We start from the raw sequence: 16657 nt of genomic DNA, 5'->3' as shown, positions 1-16657 counted from the left end.
GTACCAGGCCCTATTCTAGACTCCGGGAACATAAGGGTGAACACAAGAAACAAAACACCCCCTCTCATTTGCTTTTATTTATTAGGCAAAGTTAGAAGACAAATCGCAGACCTGTTGAAACATTTTAGAAGATGTACAATATTATTCTAGATTGGAAGGTAAATTTCCCAGGTTCTCTGTCTTTTCCATCCCTCCTCCCAGTGCCATGCACAGTGCTGGGGATGCTGGGTGCTCTGTAAATGCTGAATGAATGAATGAACAGGACTTAGCTTGCTGCTCCCAAACTGGTAGAAGCAGTCTCTGAGTCCTCCCCTCCCCTGCCACAATGTTCTTAAGAGAGATGCCTCATGAGTATGAAATTGGGGCCTGACATAGGCTCCAGGGCGTAGTAAGAGGGGGCCAACTATCTTTGCACCCCCCTATCACCTCCTCTTCCATCACCTCCCCATCCTGGGTAAATGCATTTCTGAAGTGCATCCAAAAAAATTGTCCCACAGGGGCTGGGGCCAGGGCTGAGCACTCCCCATCTCCCTAAACCCATCTGGGGGTGGCAAGAGAATCACTCATTGTTTAGAGGGGACCTGACGACCGTGGAAATGGCATTTCGCCTACTGCTGGATACACATTCACTGACTCTCCCCATGCATATTGGGGAGGAGGGGAGAATGAGTGAGAGATGCAGAATGGGCCTGCGCAGACCTGGGGAAAGCCTGCACTGCCACCATTTCAGCCAATTCTCTGCCAAAGGTACTGAAGAAGGCAGTTGATCTTGATCCAAGCTGCAGATTCCCCACCCAAAGAGGCAAGAAGCTGTAGGGACACCAAGGGGTGGTGGTGATAGTAGGAAGATAGGAAGAAGTAGAGTCCACGCTCCTCCCCTGATAAGTCACACCCCTGTCACAGTTATGACACCTGCGGGGTCCAGGAGCATGAAGGGAGGCATAGGCAAGTTTAGACCTGACACCCTGCCCTGCTGCTCACTGGGGTTGGGACCCCGAGTTTATTCAGTGCTGTGAGGCCACAACAGCACCAGAGAAGTAAGAGACCACTGTACCTGTCCCCATCCCTTTTTCTGCTCCCCAACACACAGGGAAGGGAAGGAGGGAGAGAGGATGACACATCTCTCCACAGGGCAGATAATGGAGTCAGGAGACAAGTCTGTAATGTGGAAGAAGAGACCCTGGAATTAGACCTATGTTTTTAAAATTTACCACTGGCGGCTAAGTTTTTTAATACCAAAAAGCTTTGAGATCATCCAAATATTTGAGGACTGAGTTTTAGAGATATAAGAGAATAAAAGAGGGATCCCTGGGTGGCTCAGCAGTTAAGAGTCTCCCTTTGGCTCAGGACGTGATCCTGGAGTCCCGGGATTGAGTCCCACATCGGGCTCCTTACATGGAGCCTGCTTCTCTCTCTGCCTATGTCTCTGCCTCCCTCCCTCTCTCTCTCTGTGTGTCTCTCATGAATAAATAAGATCTTTTTAAAAAGAGAGAGAGAGAGAATAAAAGAGAGGGAGGAAAAAAAGCACATGTCATGTTTGCAACCCTCTGTTACAAGTTCAGTCTGATCATTAGGCCACTTATACACAAAGTAGGCTGCAGATTGTCATTTTTTTTTCAGATTGTCATTCTTAATATACAAAGAGCTCCTAGAAATCAATAAGAAAAACAGGAACAACCCAAGGGGGGGGGGTGGAAATGGGCAAAGATATCATAAGTCATTCAAAGAAGACAAACAAATGGGCCGGAAACCACACGAAGAGCTGTCTGGCCTCACTAACAATTTTCAAAATGAAGATTAAAACAAGAAAGAAATACTACTTGCGACCTACGGCATATGGAAACTGTGTAAGACTGAAGTCATCCAGACCTCCCTTTTGAGAAGAGAATTTGGGGAGTGTCTATTAAAGTTTAACATCTGTAGTGTGAGGATAGTAATGTCCTTTTATTTTTTATTTTTTTAATACATTATTTATTTATGATAGTCACACACACACACACACACACACACACACACACACACACACACAGAGGCAGAGACATAGGCAGAGGGAGAAGCAGGCTCCATGCACCGGGAGCCCGACGTGGGATTTGATCCCGGGTCTCCAGGATCGCGCCCGGGGCCAAAGGCAGGAGCCAAACCGCTGCGCCACCCAGGGATCCCAGTAATGTCCTTTTAGAGATGGTGCCCTGATGCCCAGAGAGAGGCAAGCACCTGTTTGGAGGCACCCTGGTTACTGGAGAGGTGCCCTTGCCCCTCTATCTCTAGCCAGCTGGTCCTCCTCTGGCCTTGTGTACAGTCTGGCCCCTGGCACCTGACTTGGGAGGGTAGGCAGACTCTACCAGCTGCTGCGCTGGGGCTGAGGACGGCTGGTGGCTGGCTCTTGCAGGTGACACCCTTTGCCCACTGTATATGAGGCTCCCTATCAGTCCTGCTCCTAGTGAGGTGCACGGGGTGGAGGTGGGAAGCCAAGGTCTGGGAACAGACAAACCTGCTCTCAAATTCCAGCTCCACCCTTACTTCCCGGGACAGTTATTTAACCTGTTTGCTCATTTGTAAAATGGAGACGATCACCAACTCACTGGAAAGCTAGTTCCTCCCTATAGAGGGCCTCTCTGTGCCAGGCACTGTCCTAGACACTGAGGACACATCAGCGAACAAGAGGGTCCTTCTGCTCATAAGATCTGTGTCCTGAAGAGAGAGTATTTGAGGTAGTGACAGGGAGTGAGCGAAAGTTAAGAGAGCGATGGGGAGGAGGATCCGGGCCAAGGATGGCCTCACTAAGACATACAAGGGAAGCATTCTTGACACAGGGAAAGGTGAGTACGGAGGTCCAGAGGCTGGAAAGAGCCTATTACGGCAGGGGGGCGGTGGCGGGGGGAGAGTGGTGGCAGGTGGGGTGGAAGGGTGAGCAGGCCAGCCCGGGGTGTGTGGGCTCGGAAGCAGCTGGCACGGTGCCGATCTTCTAGAAGCAGGTGAGTGTTTGCCTCAGCTCCAGCTGGTGCTGAGGGGCATGAGGTGGGGGCGGGAGGGGCAGGAGTGGGAGCCGGCCCACGGACTGGGTGGCGGTCATTAGGTGGTCATTAGGTCATTCGGGTGGTCTGGATGAGGCTGGCAGCTGTGGAAGGAGGCGAGGAGGATAGGCGAGCTCTGCCTGGGGGGCTGCTAGGAGAATCACAAGGGAGGTGGCCCAGTCCTGGTGTGGTTGGTGTTTACAGATCCGTTACCCCGCCTCAGATCTAAGGAGACCTAATCTGAGAATCCCACAATCATGTTTACCCCACAGCCTCCTCCGTAAATGCCCAAACCACTTCTGCTTCTCCTTGCCATCACTTCTGGTGGTGCTCACTGCCCTGCTGTCGCTCTTTACTTCCACAGGCCACCAGAACCAGGTACCTGTCCTGGGTTCCGTCAGCTTGTGAAGCAGCCTTGCTGTTCAGTCACACCCCCTGCATCTGCTGCACACCCGCTACTCTCAAGATGGGGTGAACCCCGAGGCCCTGACAGGGTGGCTTCTCTTTAAGTCTGAGTTGAGAATAGGTGGTGAGTCACAGTGACATCTGCCTAGGCCAGTCCCCCAGACCAACTGCCCAACAGTGGGAAATGGGGAGGAGGAGGCAGCACCGGGCAGGTGGGACCCCAGTCACACACCTGGAGTTTGGATCCCAGCTTTGCCACCTTGCCCTGGGAAGGCCCTTGGACCCCTCTGAGCCTCAGTGTCTCATCTGCAAAATCAAATGATGCTATCCAAGGGTTGCCTGGAGGATAATGGGAGGTAAGAACCCACAGAGCACCTGGGGGTGTGCCTGGTGTATATGCCAAGCACTCACCAAATAAGAGCCAAACAGTCTTATGCTCTGCCCTGCATTTAGCTAACCAATTCCTGGCACAGTTAAAAGGAGCTCTTTGGAGCCCCAGCCTGGGTTTAACCCAGATTCCCACAGAACCTGGGTTACTGACTTCCCCCACCTGGGTCCTACTTTCCTCTTTTGTCAAATGGGTACCAATTTCCTAAGGTTGCAATGCACACAGAGTACCTGGCACATAGTAGGTGCTCAATAAATGGTATGACACCAGTGGGGAGGAAGTGAGTGGAAGAAAGGGAAACATGTGTGGGAAATATCAGAAAGGGAGACAGAACGTAAAGACTGCTAACTCTGGGAAACGAACTAGGGGTGGTAGAAGGGGAGGAGGGCGGGGGGTGGGAGTGAATGGGTGACGGGCACTGGGTGTTATTCTGTATGTTAGTAAATTGAACACCAATAAAAAAAAAAAAAAGAAGAAAGGGAAACAGGTACAGCATGTGGTGGGGGTAGCAAGAGCACAGGGAAACAGGTTGATGACCTTTGCTCTAACCCTCTCATGACCCCGAGGCACTGTCTCCACCAAACTGAAACCCAGGCATAGAACTCAAGAATCTGGGCTTGCACTGGCATGAAAATTTGACATCCACTGTCATTGGGCCTCAGTTTCCTTATCTGCAAAATGGGAATCATCCTTCTTGCCCAGTGAAAACCAGGACAAAGGTCTGCAACAGAGATGGGCATCATGGAGCCAGAGATGCTGGTCACTGGCAGGTCCTCGAAGGGACCAGGACTGCAAGTGAATAGAGCCCGGCTAATGCTGTCTGAGCCTCTGCAGCACGCAGGAACCCATGCCACCCTGGTCCTTGTGTTACATCACTTAAAATGCACTACAGCTCAACAAAGCTGGGGTTACACATTCCCCATCTTCATAGAGGAGAAAACTGAGGCTCAGAGAGATGAAGTGGTTGACCCATGAACTCACAGTGAGGAGTCAGGTAGATACAAAGCAGAGTCCAAGTTCTAAACTGCTGGGGGTCACACCTTCCAGAAGGCCTGTTCGCCACTCCCTGCTGACTCTCCGAAAGCAGAGGAAAACCCTTGAAAGCCATGTATGTGTCTCTCAGGGCCCAAGGTCAGCCAAGGGGGTCCTGAACTGTTTGTGAGGACAGACAAGATGACTTACTCCAAGCGGAAGAGAGGACCTTCAGTGAAGTCAGCTTTGCACACAAATGTCCTGAGTGTTTGTATTCTTTTTTCCTTTGGTGGTAGTGGTGGTGGTGGTGGTGGTGGTGGTGGTATAAGGTTGATGCAAGGGAATGAGATGATTTACAAACTGCGGCCCTTTAGACAAAGCAGCCCTGGGAAGTGGCAGCCTTTTGCTGGGGCTGCTCAGCAAAAGGCTTAATAATTTTAAGATTATTAAAAATAATCTTTTTTATAAAAGTAAAAAAAATAAAGATCTTATTTTTAACTAACCTCTATGCCCAATGTAGGGCTCAAACTCACAACGGAAGATCAAGAGTCACACACTCTACCAACTGAGCCAACCAGGCGCCCCTCATAAGGACATTTAAATATATATATATATATATTTTTTTTAAAGATTTTATTTATTTATTCATAGACACAGAGAGAGAGGCAGAGACATAGGCAGAGGGAGAAGCAGGCTCCATGCAGGGAGCCTGATGTGGGACTCGATCCCAGGTCTCCAGGATCACACCCCAGGCTGCAGGCGGCGCCAAACCACTGCGCCACCAGGGCTGCCCCCTAAAAAATATATTTTATTTAAATTCAATTTGCCAACATTTTCTAAGATCAAAAAGCCCAGACCATAAGGCAGATGGAAACCTCCTCCCACAAAAAGCCCATATGGGATTTGACCACATGAACCATATCATAAGTAATGATTTCTATTCCCCAAGGGACATACAATGTTAGCAGATGGGTATAAGACTGAAGAAAGATATTTCCAATGTCCAAACCAACAAGAGGTCAATATGTAGGCAACGCAAGGAGGTCCTATAAATTGACAAGAAAAATTCAGGAAACACAATAATAGAGTGGAAAAAATAAAAATAAAACATAATAAAAAAATTGAAAAAGTTAAAATAAGGGGAATGAAAATCAAATAAAAATAGTGAAAATTGACAAAAATATATAATAAATAGCATTTTAAAACTAAGATAAAATAAAAATAACGTAGAAAAACAAAATGTAAGTGTAAAATTAAAAATGCATTTGTAACATAAATTTAAATGCATTAAAATTATTATCATTTTTTAAGTATTGGAAGCTGATTTCCTTTATGTTTTAAAAAAATATTTTATTTATTTATTTGAGAGAGAGAGAGAGCAGGAGCCAGTGGGAGGCGGGGGTGGGGTGGGGTGGCGTAGTGGAGGAACAGAGGGAGAGGGTGAGGGAGAACCACATGTGGGGCTCAATCTCAGAACCCTGAGATCATGACCTAAGCTGAAGGCAGATGCTTAGCCAACTAAGCCACCCAGGCGCCCTGCATTAAAGTTATTTTTAATTACAATTAAACATTAAAACTACTAATAAGGAAAACTCCAAAAATAAAATTTAAATGTTTAAATAAAAGAAAAAATTTAAATAAGTGAAATAAATTTAAGAATAATTCGTAACAACTTTAAAAAGAAAGAAAACTAAAATACAAAATAAGAGCAGGATTTTGCATGACTGGTGCTGATAATGTGCTATGAATTAAGGAGTCTGATTGACTCAAATGCCTGCCAGAAGGGGAGCAGGGGGGAGGAGGAAGAAAAAGCATGTCCAAAAGACAGCATCTGACGGGGTTTTTCCAGCCTGCTGTGGGCAGAGGGTAGGACGTCAGGCCCCACGACGGCCTCATCCACAAATAGCCATCACATCATTTATACATTTATAATGTGCCAGCACCACGCACACATACCACACACATCCTTCCATCCTCACTGCTGTCCTCTGAGGTCTGATTTCACAGAAGAGTGAACAGAGGCTCAGAGAGAATGGTCTCTGTGCCGCAGTCACACAGCATTTAGGACCACTCTAATCTCTGAATCTGGGCTCCTCAAAGTGACCTTCTTTTAGCAAGTTAGGTCTCCTGAGGACTTCCAAACAGGCAGGGACATGTCTGACATCAGGCTAGAATGTTCTGGACACTAGAAAGAGCCAACCTCCCATGGCGCATCATGGTTATTGCCATTAAGTGAACACTTACTATCTCTCAGGTGCGTTACAAACATAATCTCAATGCTCAAGACAACCACCTGGCATAGAGGCTCCTATCGTCTCCATTGTACTGACAGATGACGCGGAGATTTGGGAGTGGAATATTTTCACCCAAGCACGGCGGTCGCAGAGACAGGAGCTGGACCCATAGATGTCACAGCCCCAATCCTACCCTCCCCACCTGGAACTCTTGAGCGCTCCCCCTATTTGATAGAAATGTCCTATTTTGCAAGTTGGCCAACAGAGGCACAGAAGGGAGCGGTGACCCACCCAAGGTCACTCAGCTAGTGAGTGGCAGGGCCCATGGCCTTCGTGACAGCCCATTGGCCTCCCACTGCTCATCTGGGACTTGCTAGAGACAGCTGTGCCCACTTGCCAACCCCAGAGCAGGCTCCGGAAGGGCAGTGGTGACATTCTTTCTCTGCACGTCCCCACCCCTGAGGATGTGGGTACTGCTGTTGGGCTTCAGGGAAAGTGGAGGCTTCTGGCGAAAGGGAGTGGTTTTCCCCATGTGCTCTGGGTTCCCCCGGGCTTGGGAATGCCTTTCTTTTGAGCTGGTGAAACAGAACCCCCACCACAATGGCACACTGGAGCCCCCACCATGGACCGCAGAGCAGGGGCCCTATGAATCACGTGGCATTACTCCAAGAAATCATCCCCAGGCAGGCGGCGGTGGCCCAGCCCGAGGCAGCCATGCCCGAGAGGAGTGCCTCCCCCTTTGAGATGGGAACCAGACCATTCCCTGTGGGACCTGGAGGGATCCCCGAGGTTGGGGCTGAGGGCATGTGTCTGACAGTGCTGCCTGTTGCACAGGCCAAGAAAGGAGGCTCTGGCCCAAGGAGACCTGGAGCCATATCCCAACTTCTCCCCGTCCTGGCTGTGTGCCCTTGGCAAGTCAATTGCCCTCTCTGAGCTTGGAGGGACTCCTCTGTAGAATAATAGGATCAAACTACCTCATAGGCTATTCTGTAGCTGATTGGAAGAAGGCCTGGCAAGATGGTTATGCACCCAAGCTTTGGAATTAATTGTCTAGGTTTAAATCCTGGTTTTGTCAAACTTACTCTGCCAAGCTATTAGACTGAGACATATGAAATTGCTAATATTGGGCTGTTTTTGACTTATAAAAATGGCAATTTCATATACTTCAACGAATACCCTTTTCTCTTAAATCAGTTTCTTCCTCTATAAAATATGGATAATAGTTCTCACGGCAACCTACGAGGATTAAATAAAGCTGAGAGGCAACTAAGCTCAGTAGAGCTGAGGCTCTGGGACCAGGCAGGATTTGAACCTTGGCTGTGTGACCTTGGGTAAATTACTTAACCTCTCTGTGCCTCAGTCTTCTCATCTGTAGAGCAGGGGTAATAACAGGATCCACCTCATAGGTTTTTAAAGAAACTTTAGGGATGCCTAGGTGGCTTATTGGTTGTCTGCCTTAGGCTCAGGGCATGATTCTGGGGTCTTGGGATGGAGTCCCACATTGGGATCCCCATGGAGAGCCTGCTTCTCCCTCTGCCTGTGTCTCTGTCTCTCTCTGTGTGTCTCTCATGAATAAATAAATAAAATATTTTAAAAAATAATTTAACTAGTTCACATGTACTAGCACTTAGAACAGTGCTTGACATTGTTAAATAAAATAAAATAATACAGATAACAGCATCTGGCATAGAGTAAACGTTCAACCGTAAAACCAAATCAAAAGCAGACTTTAAGAAACCTTTGATGCCAGTGAAAGTTAAGTACTCTTAAAGAAAAAAAAAAGTTTTTTAGGAACATACATGTGTGTGGAAATACGGGTGAGGAGCATGCTCCTGGGTACCCACCACGCCTGGGGCTGTTCTGTGTCCGGACAGTGTCCACAGCCCACAGTTCTAAGGGAAGGACTGGCCTCAAGGCTGTGATGGCTCTGAGTCTGGCCCTGGCCTCAGTCAGCTGCCTCTTGTGGAAGCACAGAGCCAGGCCACAGACCCTGGGTGGCACACAGGTAACTCCAGGCCCATCTGAGGCTCCCAACCCGTGCTGGCTTCTCGTTATTAAGAAACCTCTGCCAAAAGCCTTCTAGCTACGGAAGCCCTCTTGATTCCATCTATCATCTGATATTTATCCTAGACCCGGGAGACCCAGCACAGCCAAGTCATACAGGGAAACTGAGGCTCTCAGGAGCCCTACACCAGGACTTCCAGGCTCTGGAGTCAGCCACCTTCCTCCACTTCTCCAAAGTCGCCCTCCCCTCCTCCCCAATCTCTGCTGCACCCTCGCTTCCACCCCCAGCCAGGTGATGGTGGGTGAAGTGCTGCCCTGCTTGAGCCTCCATCTGCACAAATATTGATCTCAGAGGTCTCAATTGGCTTTTTCAGGACTAGCATTCCATTATTCTATAAAAAAGGCAAGTGGAACCCTTCCACAAACTGTTAAGTGCTGTGTGAACCAGAGGGCGTTAATGGCATTAACCATTAATGGGTTTTCCAGAGAAGTCTGGTAGGCAGGATTTGCTCCTGTAGGTCTGGAATCTGGAAGACCCAGGCCACACATCCATCTCCTGTGTGACCTTGGACAAACCAGGTTCCCTCTCTGAACCTGCTGTCCTCTTCTGTAAGGGCAGACGGAGCAACCACATTTGCCCAGCAGGATCACTGCAAAAGGCCCACACGATGCCTGGCACACACTGGCTGCTCAGGGGTGTCCGATGCAGGAGGATGTTTAGAGCCTTGCCCCATTGTTCTACCTTCTGGGGCTAAAAGTCATGTGTCTTGGGAAGGACGTGGCCACCAGATGCCATCAGAAATAGCCATACGACTTGCAAAATGTGTCAGGGGCAGTTGCTGCTCAGAGACAGTTTGGTGTAGCATTTGAAGCTCTGCAGCCAGACTCCCAGAGTTCACATGCCCCGGGGCCCTCTGGGCCTTAGTCTCCCCATCTGTGATATAGGGACCCTCCTAGGACCCGTCTCTGAGAGATTTATAAGGACTGTATGGAGGCTGATCTAGCAGCCTCCATACTTCCTTGACAGTGGTAAAAATTACAGTTTTATATCAGTTCACACACAGTATGCAGAACACACTCACTAGAACAAACACACACATTCACACATACCCCACATCCACGTGCACACAGACGAGCCTACACACTCACTCACATATTCACATATATGTGTAAACGGACACGCATTTCTCACAATGACATTTAATCTTAATACTTGCAATACATTCTGATATTTTCTAAAAAAGGAGGCTAGCTAACTAACTCTAGCCTATGGGCCATATCTGGCCCTCAGCCTATTTTTGTATGGCCTGGGAACTAAGAGTATGGGACAGGTCATATGTAGCCTGCAAAGCCTGAATTATTTACTACCTGGCCCTCTACAAAAAAAGTTTGCTGACCCCACCTTGTTTTATTCTATTCTATATTGTTGTGTCTTGTCCCATTGCCCTGTACTCCACTTCATTCAAAATTGCTGGCTGTACTTAACTAAATTTATCTCCCTGATATGCAAACCTCAGTTTGAAAACTTTGCATTAATGCAAGAATCAGGTTTTTTTACTAGATGGAAAAATGGATGAATAAACAGTGAACTCAGATGGACATAAAGACACAGGAGAACGAAATGGATAAGGTCACCTTGACCAAGCAATGTGCCCTCACGGAGTATCAGACTGCTCAGCTGAGTCCAGGAACACTGCTGAGCTGCCTGCCACCCAAGGCTGTGTTGAGGAGCAGTGGGGTCCTGTGTCAATCTTTCTGATGGATCTGTAATAACTGACATCTCAAGGAGGCACTGAGCTCTCTGACTGTAGGGACGGTGGAGCGCACGCATCTCTACTGTCCTTGTCAGCTCCCAGTGCAGAGGCTGGCCTAGAGGAGGGGCTGAATAAATATTTCTTTGTGATGATGGTACATGCAAGTGGCTTCCAAAGCCCTCCATGATTGGACTCAGGCCCTGTCCGCAATCGGACCTCCACTTCCTCTGGCCATACAGCCTCTTTGCCTTTTCCACTTGACCAGACTCTCTCTTCATCCTGCTGGAGTCCCCAACCCCTACGCTGCCTGAAAAAATCCCTGTGGTAAGGCTCCTCTCAGATGCCTTCACCTTGCAGCCCCTGGCAAGTCATCAGCAGGACCAATTTGTATTTCTGTGCATGGGCTTTGGAGCCTCCGAAACTCTAGGTCCATGACCCTGATGTTGGGAGTTCCTGGGCAGCTCACTGCCCTTCTCCAAGCCTCAGTTCCCCTGTCTGGGAAATGGGTGTAACACTAGGCAGCACCATAGTGAGGATTCCCTGTGTGCAGAGCTCCTGGCACATGGCCAGCCCTCACGACATGGCCTCAAGGCTCTCCTTTGGTGACTGGATGGGGGCTGGGTGTGTTCCATCCCTGGACAGGGAGGTGGATCCCCCCTCAAGGGAAGGGGCATGTGAGGTGAAAGCAGCATCCCCTGTGAGCCCAAGTTTGGCTCCAGAACCGGCTGCAGGAGAGGGCACGTGAGCAAACTAGTTTATTGAGTACCTACTACGTGCCAAGCATACCGCCTTCCTTTTCTCAACCAGCCATATTTTATGAAGAAAAGCCATCTTTTACGAAGAGGCAAGGATGACTTGCCTAACGGAGCCTTCTATTGACTCACACCTGAGCCCTCCAGGTGTGGTTAACACCCCTGGCCCCATCTGAGCTGCCCCAGGGGCCAGCTTTACCTGGTGTCACCTGGATGCCGCCAGTGAGAGGGATGCACCTTGTCTTGTGCCCGCCCAGCCCTGGCTCAGCCCTGGAACAAGAACCCTGGGTCATTCCCCATCTCTGTCACTGCCTCAGGCACCTGCTTGCTGGGTCTCAGCTTCTCTGCCAGGTACAGGGGACAGAGCTGCTGGCCTCCAGGGTCCACATGGAGCTCTGCAATTCACAGAGAATGATCACACTCACCCCACCAAGGGAGGCGCTGCCACAGTTGTTTCACAGATGAAGAAAGACAGACTCACAGAAGGGACAAGGGAAGAGGTGAGCTTCAACCCACAGGAAACCTCCTTTCCCACCCCCAGTCCAGACAGCACACCAGCCTGCTGTAAAATGGGAGGGAGAGGTGGTACAGTCTTTATAAAACACCTACTGTATGCTTCTAGACACCTTCCCTCTGGGGCTGTAGTGAATCCTCCCAACTGCCAAAGGGCTAGGTACTGTTCCCATTTCCCAGATGTGGAACCACAGACTGGAGAATGCATGAGGGATGCCCAAGGCCACACACCTAAGGCAGGAGAGGGCTCAGGAATTGCACCCAGGGCTATCTGAATTCCAGAGCCGGATGCCCTGAATTCCCTCTGCCCCTGGATGCCTCAGGTCTAAAAAGATTTGAAATCACCATGTGACGGTAGGGGACTCATGCCTCCACTCAAGCCCCCTCCCCAGAAGGCCTTGAACATCAGGAAAGTCTATCACAAGCGGTCTTCTCCTCATTGCCCAAATGAAGCTCCATATCGGGGTTGAGGGGTGCAGACCAGAGCTCCCTCACACTTCCTGACAGTCCCATTGCTAGGACACCCCAGCATGTTTCAAGAGAAATGTTTCCATCTGTTTTTGATTCATTTACACTTAATTAATCAACATGCTGTTTTGTAAGAGACACTTGAGATCCAAGAACCATTCTCAAGTTGTTCTTTCATTCTTTCTTGTCTCAGAAACAGAAGAATTGGGGGGGGGGGGGGAAGAAACAGAAAAATTGGGTTTCATCAAAAAACAGTGACGCCAGAGCTTGAGGAAGCATGGGTCTGCGGGTGCCAGGCCCTGAGGGCAGCAGCTCAGGCTGGGCAGCTGCTGGGCCTTGCAGAACAGGCCGAAGACTGAGGCTCAGGACTCAGGCGCGCAGGGGAGGCGAGGGAAGTCAGGGACGGGGCATCCATCCCCCCTGGCAGCTGCTCAAGGGCAGGCCCCAGGTCTGGACACCTCGGCATCTCCAAGATCCCCAGCACAGGGCCTGGCGCAGAGGCTGCCCTGTAGCAACTGTTGAATGAACAAGTGAAGGGATGGATGCATGGAACACAGCCAGGGCCTAGGTGCCTTCAGGATACATTCTCCTCCTAGAGTTAGAGCAAAATGTCAAAGCTGGTAAGACCCTCAGGGATGTCCTGTAGAGTTTTCTAAGCAGTTGTCTTAAGAAAAATGGCCTCTGCTGCATAATTAGTTTCGGAAAGGTCCTGCTATCTAGCCCTACCGCTTCACCATTAATGCTCTGATAAGCCCTGCAGTCAAGAATTATGCTAAATCCAGCATTTCCCAAACCAGGACTCCTGTGACCAATTGGCAGAATATGCTACAGGAAGGGTTTTCCTACCCCTCCACCCCCACCCCAGTGCCAACAGGGAAACTGAGGCTGTTGGCAGGAGCAAGGGAGTCCACTTGCTCGAAGTCACACAGTACAAAGGAGTCTGGGGTGGGACTGAAATGCAAGGCTCTCTCCAATGCACCTGACTGATAAGTGGAGCTACAAGCCTCTCTCTGGAGATGCTGGATGGGGCATGTTTGTGTCCCATACACAAGACACCAACTATAGCAGGGAGGGGTCCTGAGAGCCTCCTTGCTAAACTTGGGCAGAATCAGGAGCAGCCATGCCCAAGCTCCTCACGGAGCAACTGGGGATGTGGAAGTTTTCTTTATCTTTAATCTGTGTGTGTGTGTGTGTGTGTGTGTGTGTGTGTGTGTGTGTATCTTTTTAAAACTGTGAAGCATCTTAAAGATCTCCCCAACTGGATCCTCTTCAGATGGGGAAGTGGAGGCTCTGAGAAGGGAAGACCAGCACAGCTCAGGAGCCATCATGACCGGAGTGGGATTCCAGCCTGCGTTGCTACTTACCCGCTGTGCAACCTTGTTCAAATCAGTTTCCCTCTCTGTATCCTCATCCAGATCATAAGCATCTCCCCAGGCCCCAACCCCACTAGGCTGCTGTGAGTAGCCAGAGACATCATGGCCGGGAAATGATGACTGGTACCTACAAATGCCCACTAGGAACCTGTATACGTGGCTACTTACTTAGTATACACACCAGTGTACCTTGTGAGTTGGATACTTCAGATTATTATTCCTTTCTTAAAAAAGGAGTCAATGAGAAAGTTTTTATTTTTATTTCTTTGGTACATTTTAAAACTGAGAAAAATCTTAGAGATTTTCTAAAAGACCCTCAGATGTAAACCCAGGCTCAGAGAGGCAAAGTGACCTCCTTGAAGCCACTCAGCTAGTAACTGGGGGAAGCTGAGATCTGAACTCAGGCAGGCCAATTCCAGAGCCCATGGACTCAACCACTATACAAGGGCCATTCGCGGAGGAGCATCCCTGTGAAGTTGTAAACTTCCCCTAGCTCACCTGAAGCCCACTGCTTCTCGGGCCCCTGGGTCCCTCCATCTAGACACACCAGGGATTGGAGCCTTTTGGGCCAGTCTCCCAGCCCCAGCCCATTCCACCACCCCATTCTCCCATAGCCCCTCTCTGCTTTCTGCTTTACTCCAGGAATGACGGTGTCCCCGCAGGGCTTTTCACTCAAATGGACTAGAAGCCCCTAGAGGTCAGACTCTCTCATTCCCTTGTAGCCTTGTTCAGACCTAACACCACAATTGGAAAGAAAGAAGACACTGGGTCTTCCACTCATCTGCTGGACAACTTAGCAAAGTTACTTAACCCATGTGAGCCTTGGCACCCGGCTTTATAAAATGGAATGAGCGATGGGGATTCCCTTAATAAGGGAAAACTTTGGCACGGTGGCTGGTATTCCAAGGCTGGTTCTCAGACTGGTACCAGCTCGGGAGACTTGCTCGCCTGCTTGCCCTCCGGAGCCCCATGGGCTCTGCCAACCCCGACTCTGCAGCAACAGCCTCAACTCCACCTCCTGGGGACCTTCCCTCACAGTGAGCGGCTGTGACATAGGACCCCGAGGGTACAAGGGGCCCCTCTGTGCCCCACGTACATTCATTGTCTGAACCTTGGTTTACCTTCCCAGTGTTCCCAGGTGGTCAAGATGGAAAAACTGGGGAGCTCTGGGGTTTCTTCCAAGTCATCTCAGAATAAATGGACTTGAATTCAGGTCTCAGGGCTCCCTGAGTTCCCAAAGCTCATGTCCTTGCCCGAGGGGGTAGGGGGCCGCTAAGGAATACTGCCTTCCCGGAAGGTGACAGGGGGAGTCAGGGTCAATGATGAGGCTGAGACTGGGGCATCTGCACTCCCAGCCCAGGGCTGTACTTGTCATGGCTTGTAAGTCACTAGTTCTTGTAAGTTCTGTCCCCTAGTCCTAGTGTCCTCCAGCCTGGCACCTGGGGCTTCCTGTCTCTGCACAGAGCCACCCTCCTTCTTCTCGGCAATGTTCCTACCATAGGGAGCGAATCCGCGAGCGAGCCCTACCAGCCCCTTCCTTCCTTGGGGAGCCTCCTTGGCCAGCTTGCTCGACAGGTGCCCCGGGGCCTCGGTCTCCCCGTCTGCAAAGTGGGTCTGACGGAGTCGGCGGCCGGGGGCGCGGGGCGCCAGGCAGCTGTCCCGAGGGCAGCCCTGCCCGCCCCGCTGTGCGCGCCCTGCCCCCCGGCCCGCCGCCCCGTGTACCTTGCTTCTTCCTTCGGCTCAGGGGAAGCGTGTCCACCGCGTGCGCGACGAGCAGCAGCAGGCAGAGTGGCGCCCGCATCTGGGCAGCCTGGTCGGGGCGGGCGCTCGGGGGCTCCCCCGGAGGCCCGATGGCTGCTCCGGGCGCCGCGGGCGCATCCGCGGGGCGCCTGCTGGTCCCGCCGCCAGGGACGCGCCGTCCGCCCGGACCGGCCGCCAGGTCGAGTGAGGGCGTCGGCGGAGCGGGGACACTGCCCCGGCGGGGAGGAGCCGGCGCGCGGGGCGGCGCGTTCGGCGGCTCCCGCGGCGCGCGCGGTGGGGGGCGGGGGTCGCCCGGCAGGGGTCGCGGGGTCGCGGGGCCCGGCGGGCCGCGGTCTGGCGTCGGTCCGCCCCCTGCTCCGCCCGCCGCGAGGTACAGGCGCGCGGCCGCCCGGCGGCCCCCATCCCTGTGCTGGGGCGCGTCCCGACCCCCTCCCCGCCGCCCCTCGGGGCCACTCCTGCGCGCCTCGGTGTCCTGCCTGCGTCTCGCGCCCGGCTCTGCGGCCTGACCGCCTGGTGCGCGCTCTGCTCGGCCTCGCTCTTTCAAGATACTCGTGCGTCCCTTCTGGCCACTGACCCTGCAGGTTTCCTGCGCGGCCTGCGGGGAGCCCCTAATCTTTGACTCCGAGTGACCGGCACCTCATACATTCACTTGTGAAGGGGCTGGGGACTGGACTGTGTTTCCTCCAACCTTATCTACTGGACTGGGAGCAGCTGGGGCCGTTTTAACCCTTTCGGAACCAGATCCCTCTGACTACCCGGCAGAGAGCTCACTCCTTCCTCCCTGCCGCGTACCCACCGCAAACAGGACCAGTCATAAATAATCCCTGTAGCTCCCACTTTTGAGGCCTGTGCTTGGGGTTGTGCTAAGCACTTTACAGAATGTCATCTTCAAAGCCACCCAGTGAGAGTCTATTCTGATAAGCCCCACTTCAGAGAGGCCGTGATGTGCCCACCGCCACACACAGCAGGCCAGGGCCCTGTCTGCCTCCAGCGCCTGCCCTCAGCCACTGCTCCAGACA

The 16657-nt window shown here is 51.3% G+C and overlaps 1 protein-coding gene across 1 annotated transcript in view; it reads right to left on the bottom strand.

Annotated features, from left to right (window-relative positions):
* Nucleotides 1-15787, bottom strand: part of RSPO4 (R-spondin 4) — a 35402-nt gene extending 19615 nt beyond the window's left edge. Inside the window, exon 1 of the mRNA XM_025469066.3 lies at nucleotides 15600-15787. Coding sequence (XP_025324851.1) covers nucleotides 15600-15678 — 79 coding nt within the window. The 5' untranslated portion in view covers nucleotides 15679-15787. The remainder of the gene's footprint in view (nucleotides 1-15599) is intronic.
* Between the last annotated feature and the right edge of the window lie 870 nt (nucleotides 15788-16657).

This window comes from Canis lupus, chromosome 24 (genome assembly GCF_003254725.2).
Source record: "Canis lupus dingo isolate Sandy chromosome 24, ASM325472v2, whole genome shotgun sequence".
NCBI classification, from domain to species: Eukaryota; Metazoa; Chordata; class Mammalia; order Carnivora; family Canidae; genus Canis; species Canis lupus.
Note: the sequence above shows the minus strand (reverse complement) of the source record. Positions and strands in the feature narration are given on the sequence as shown.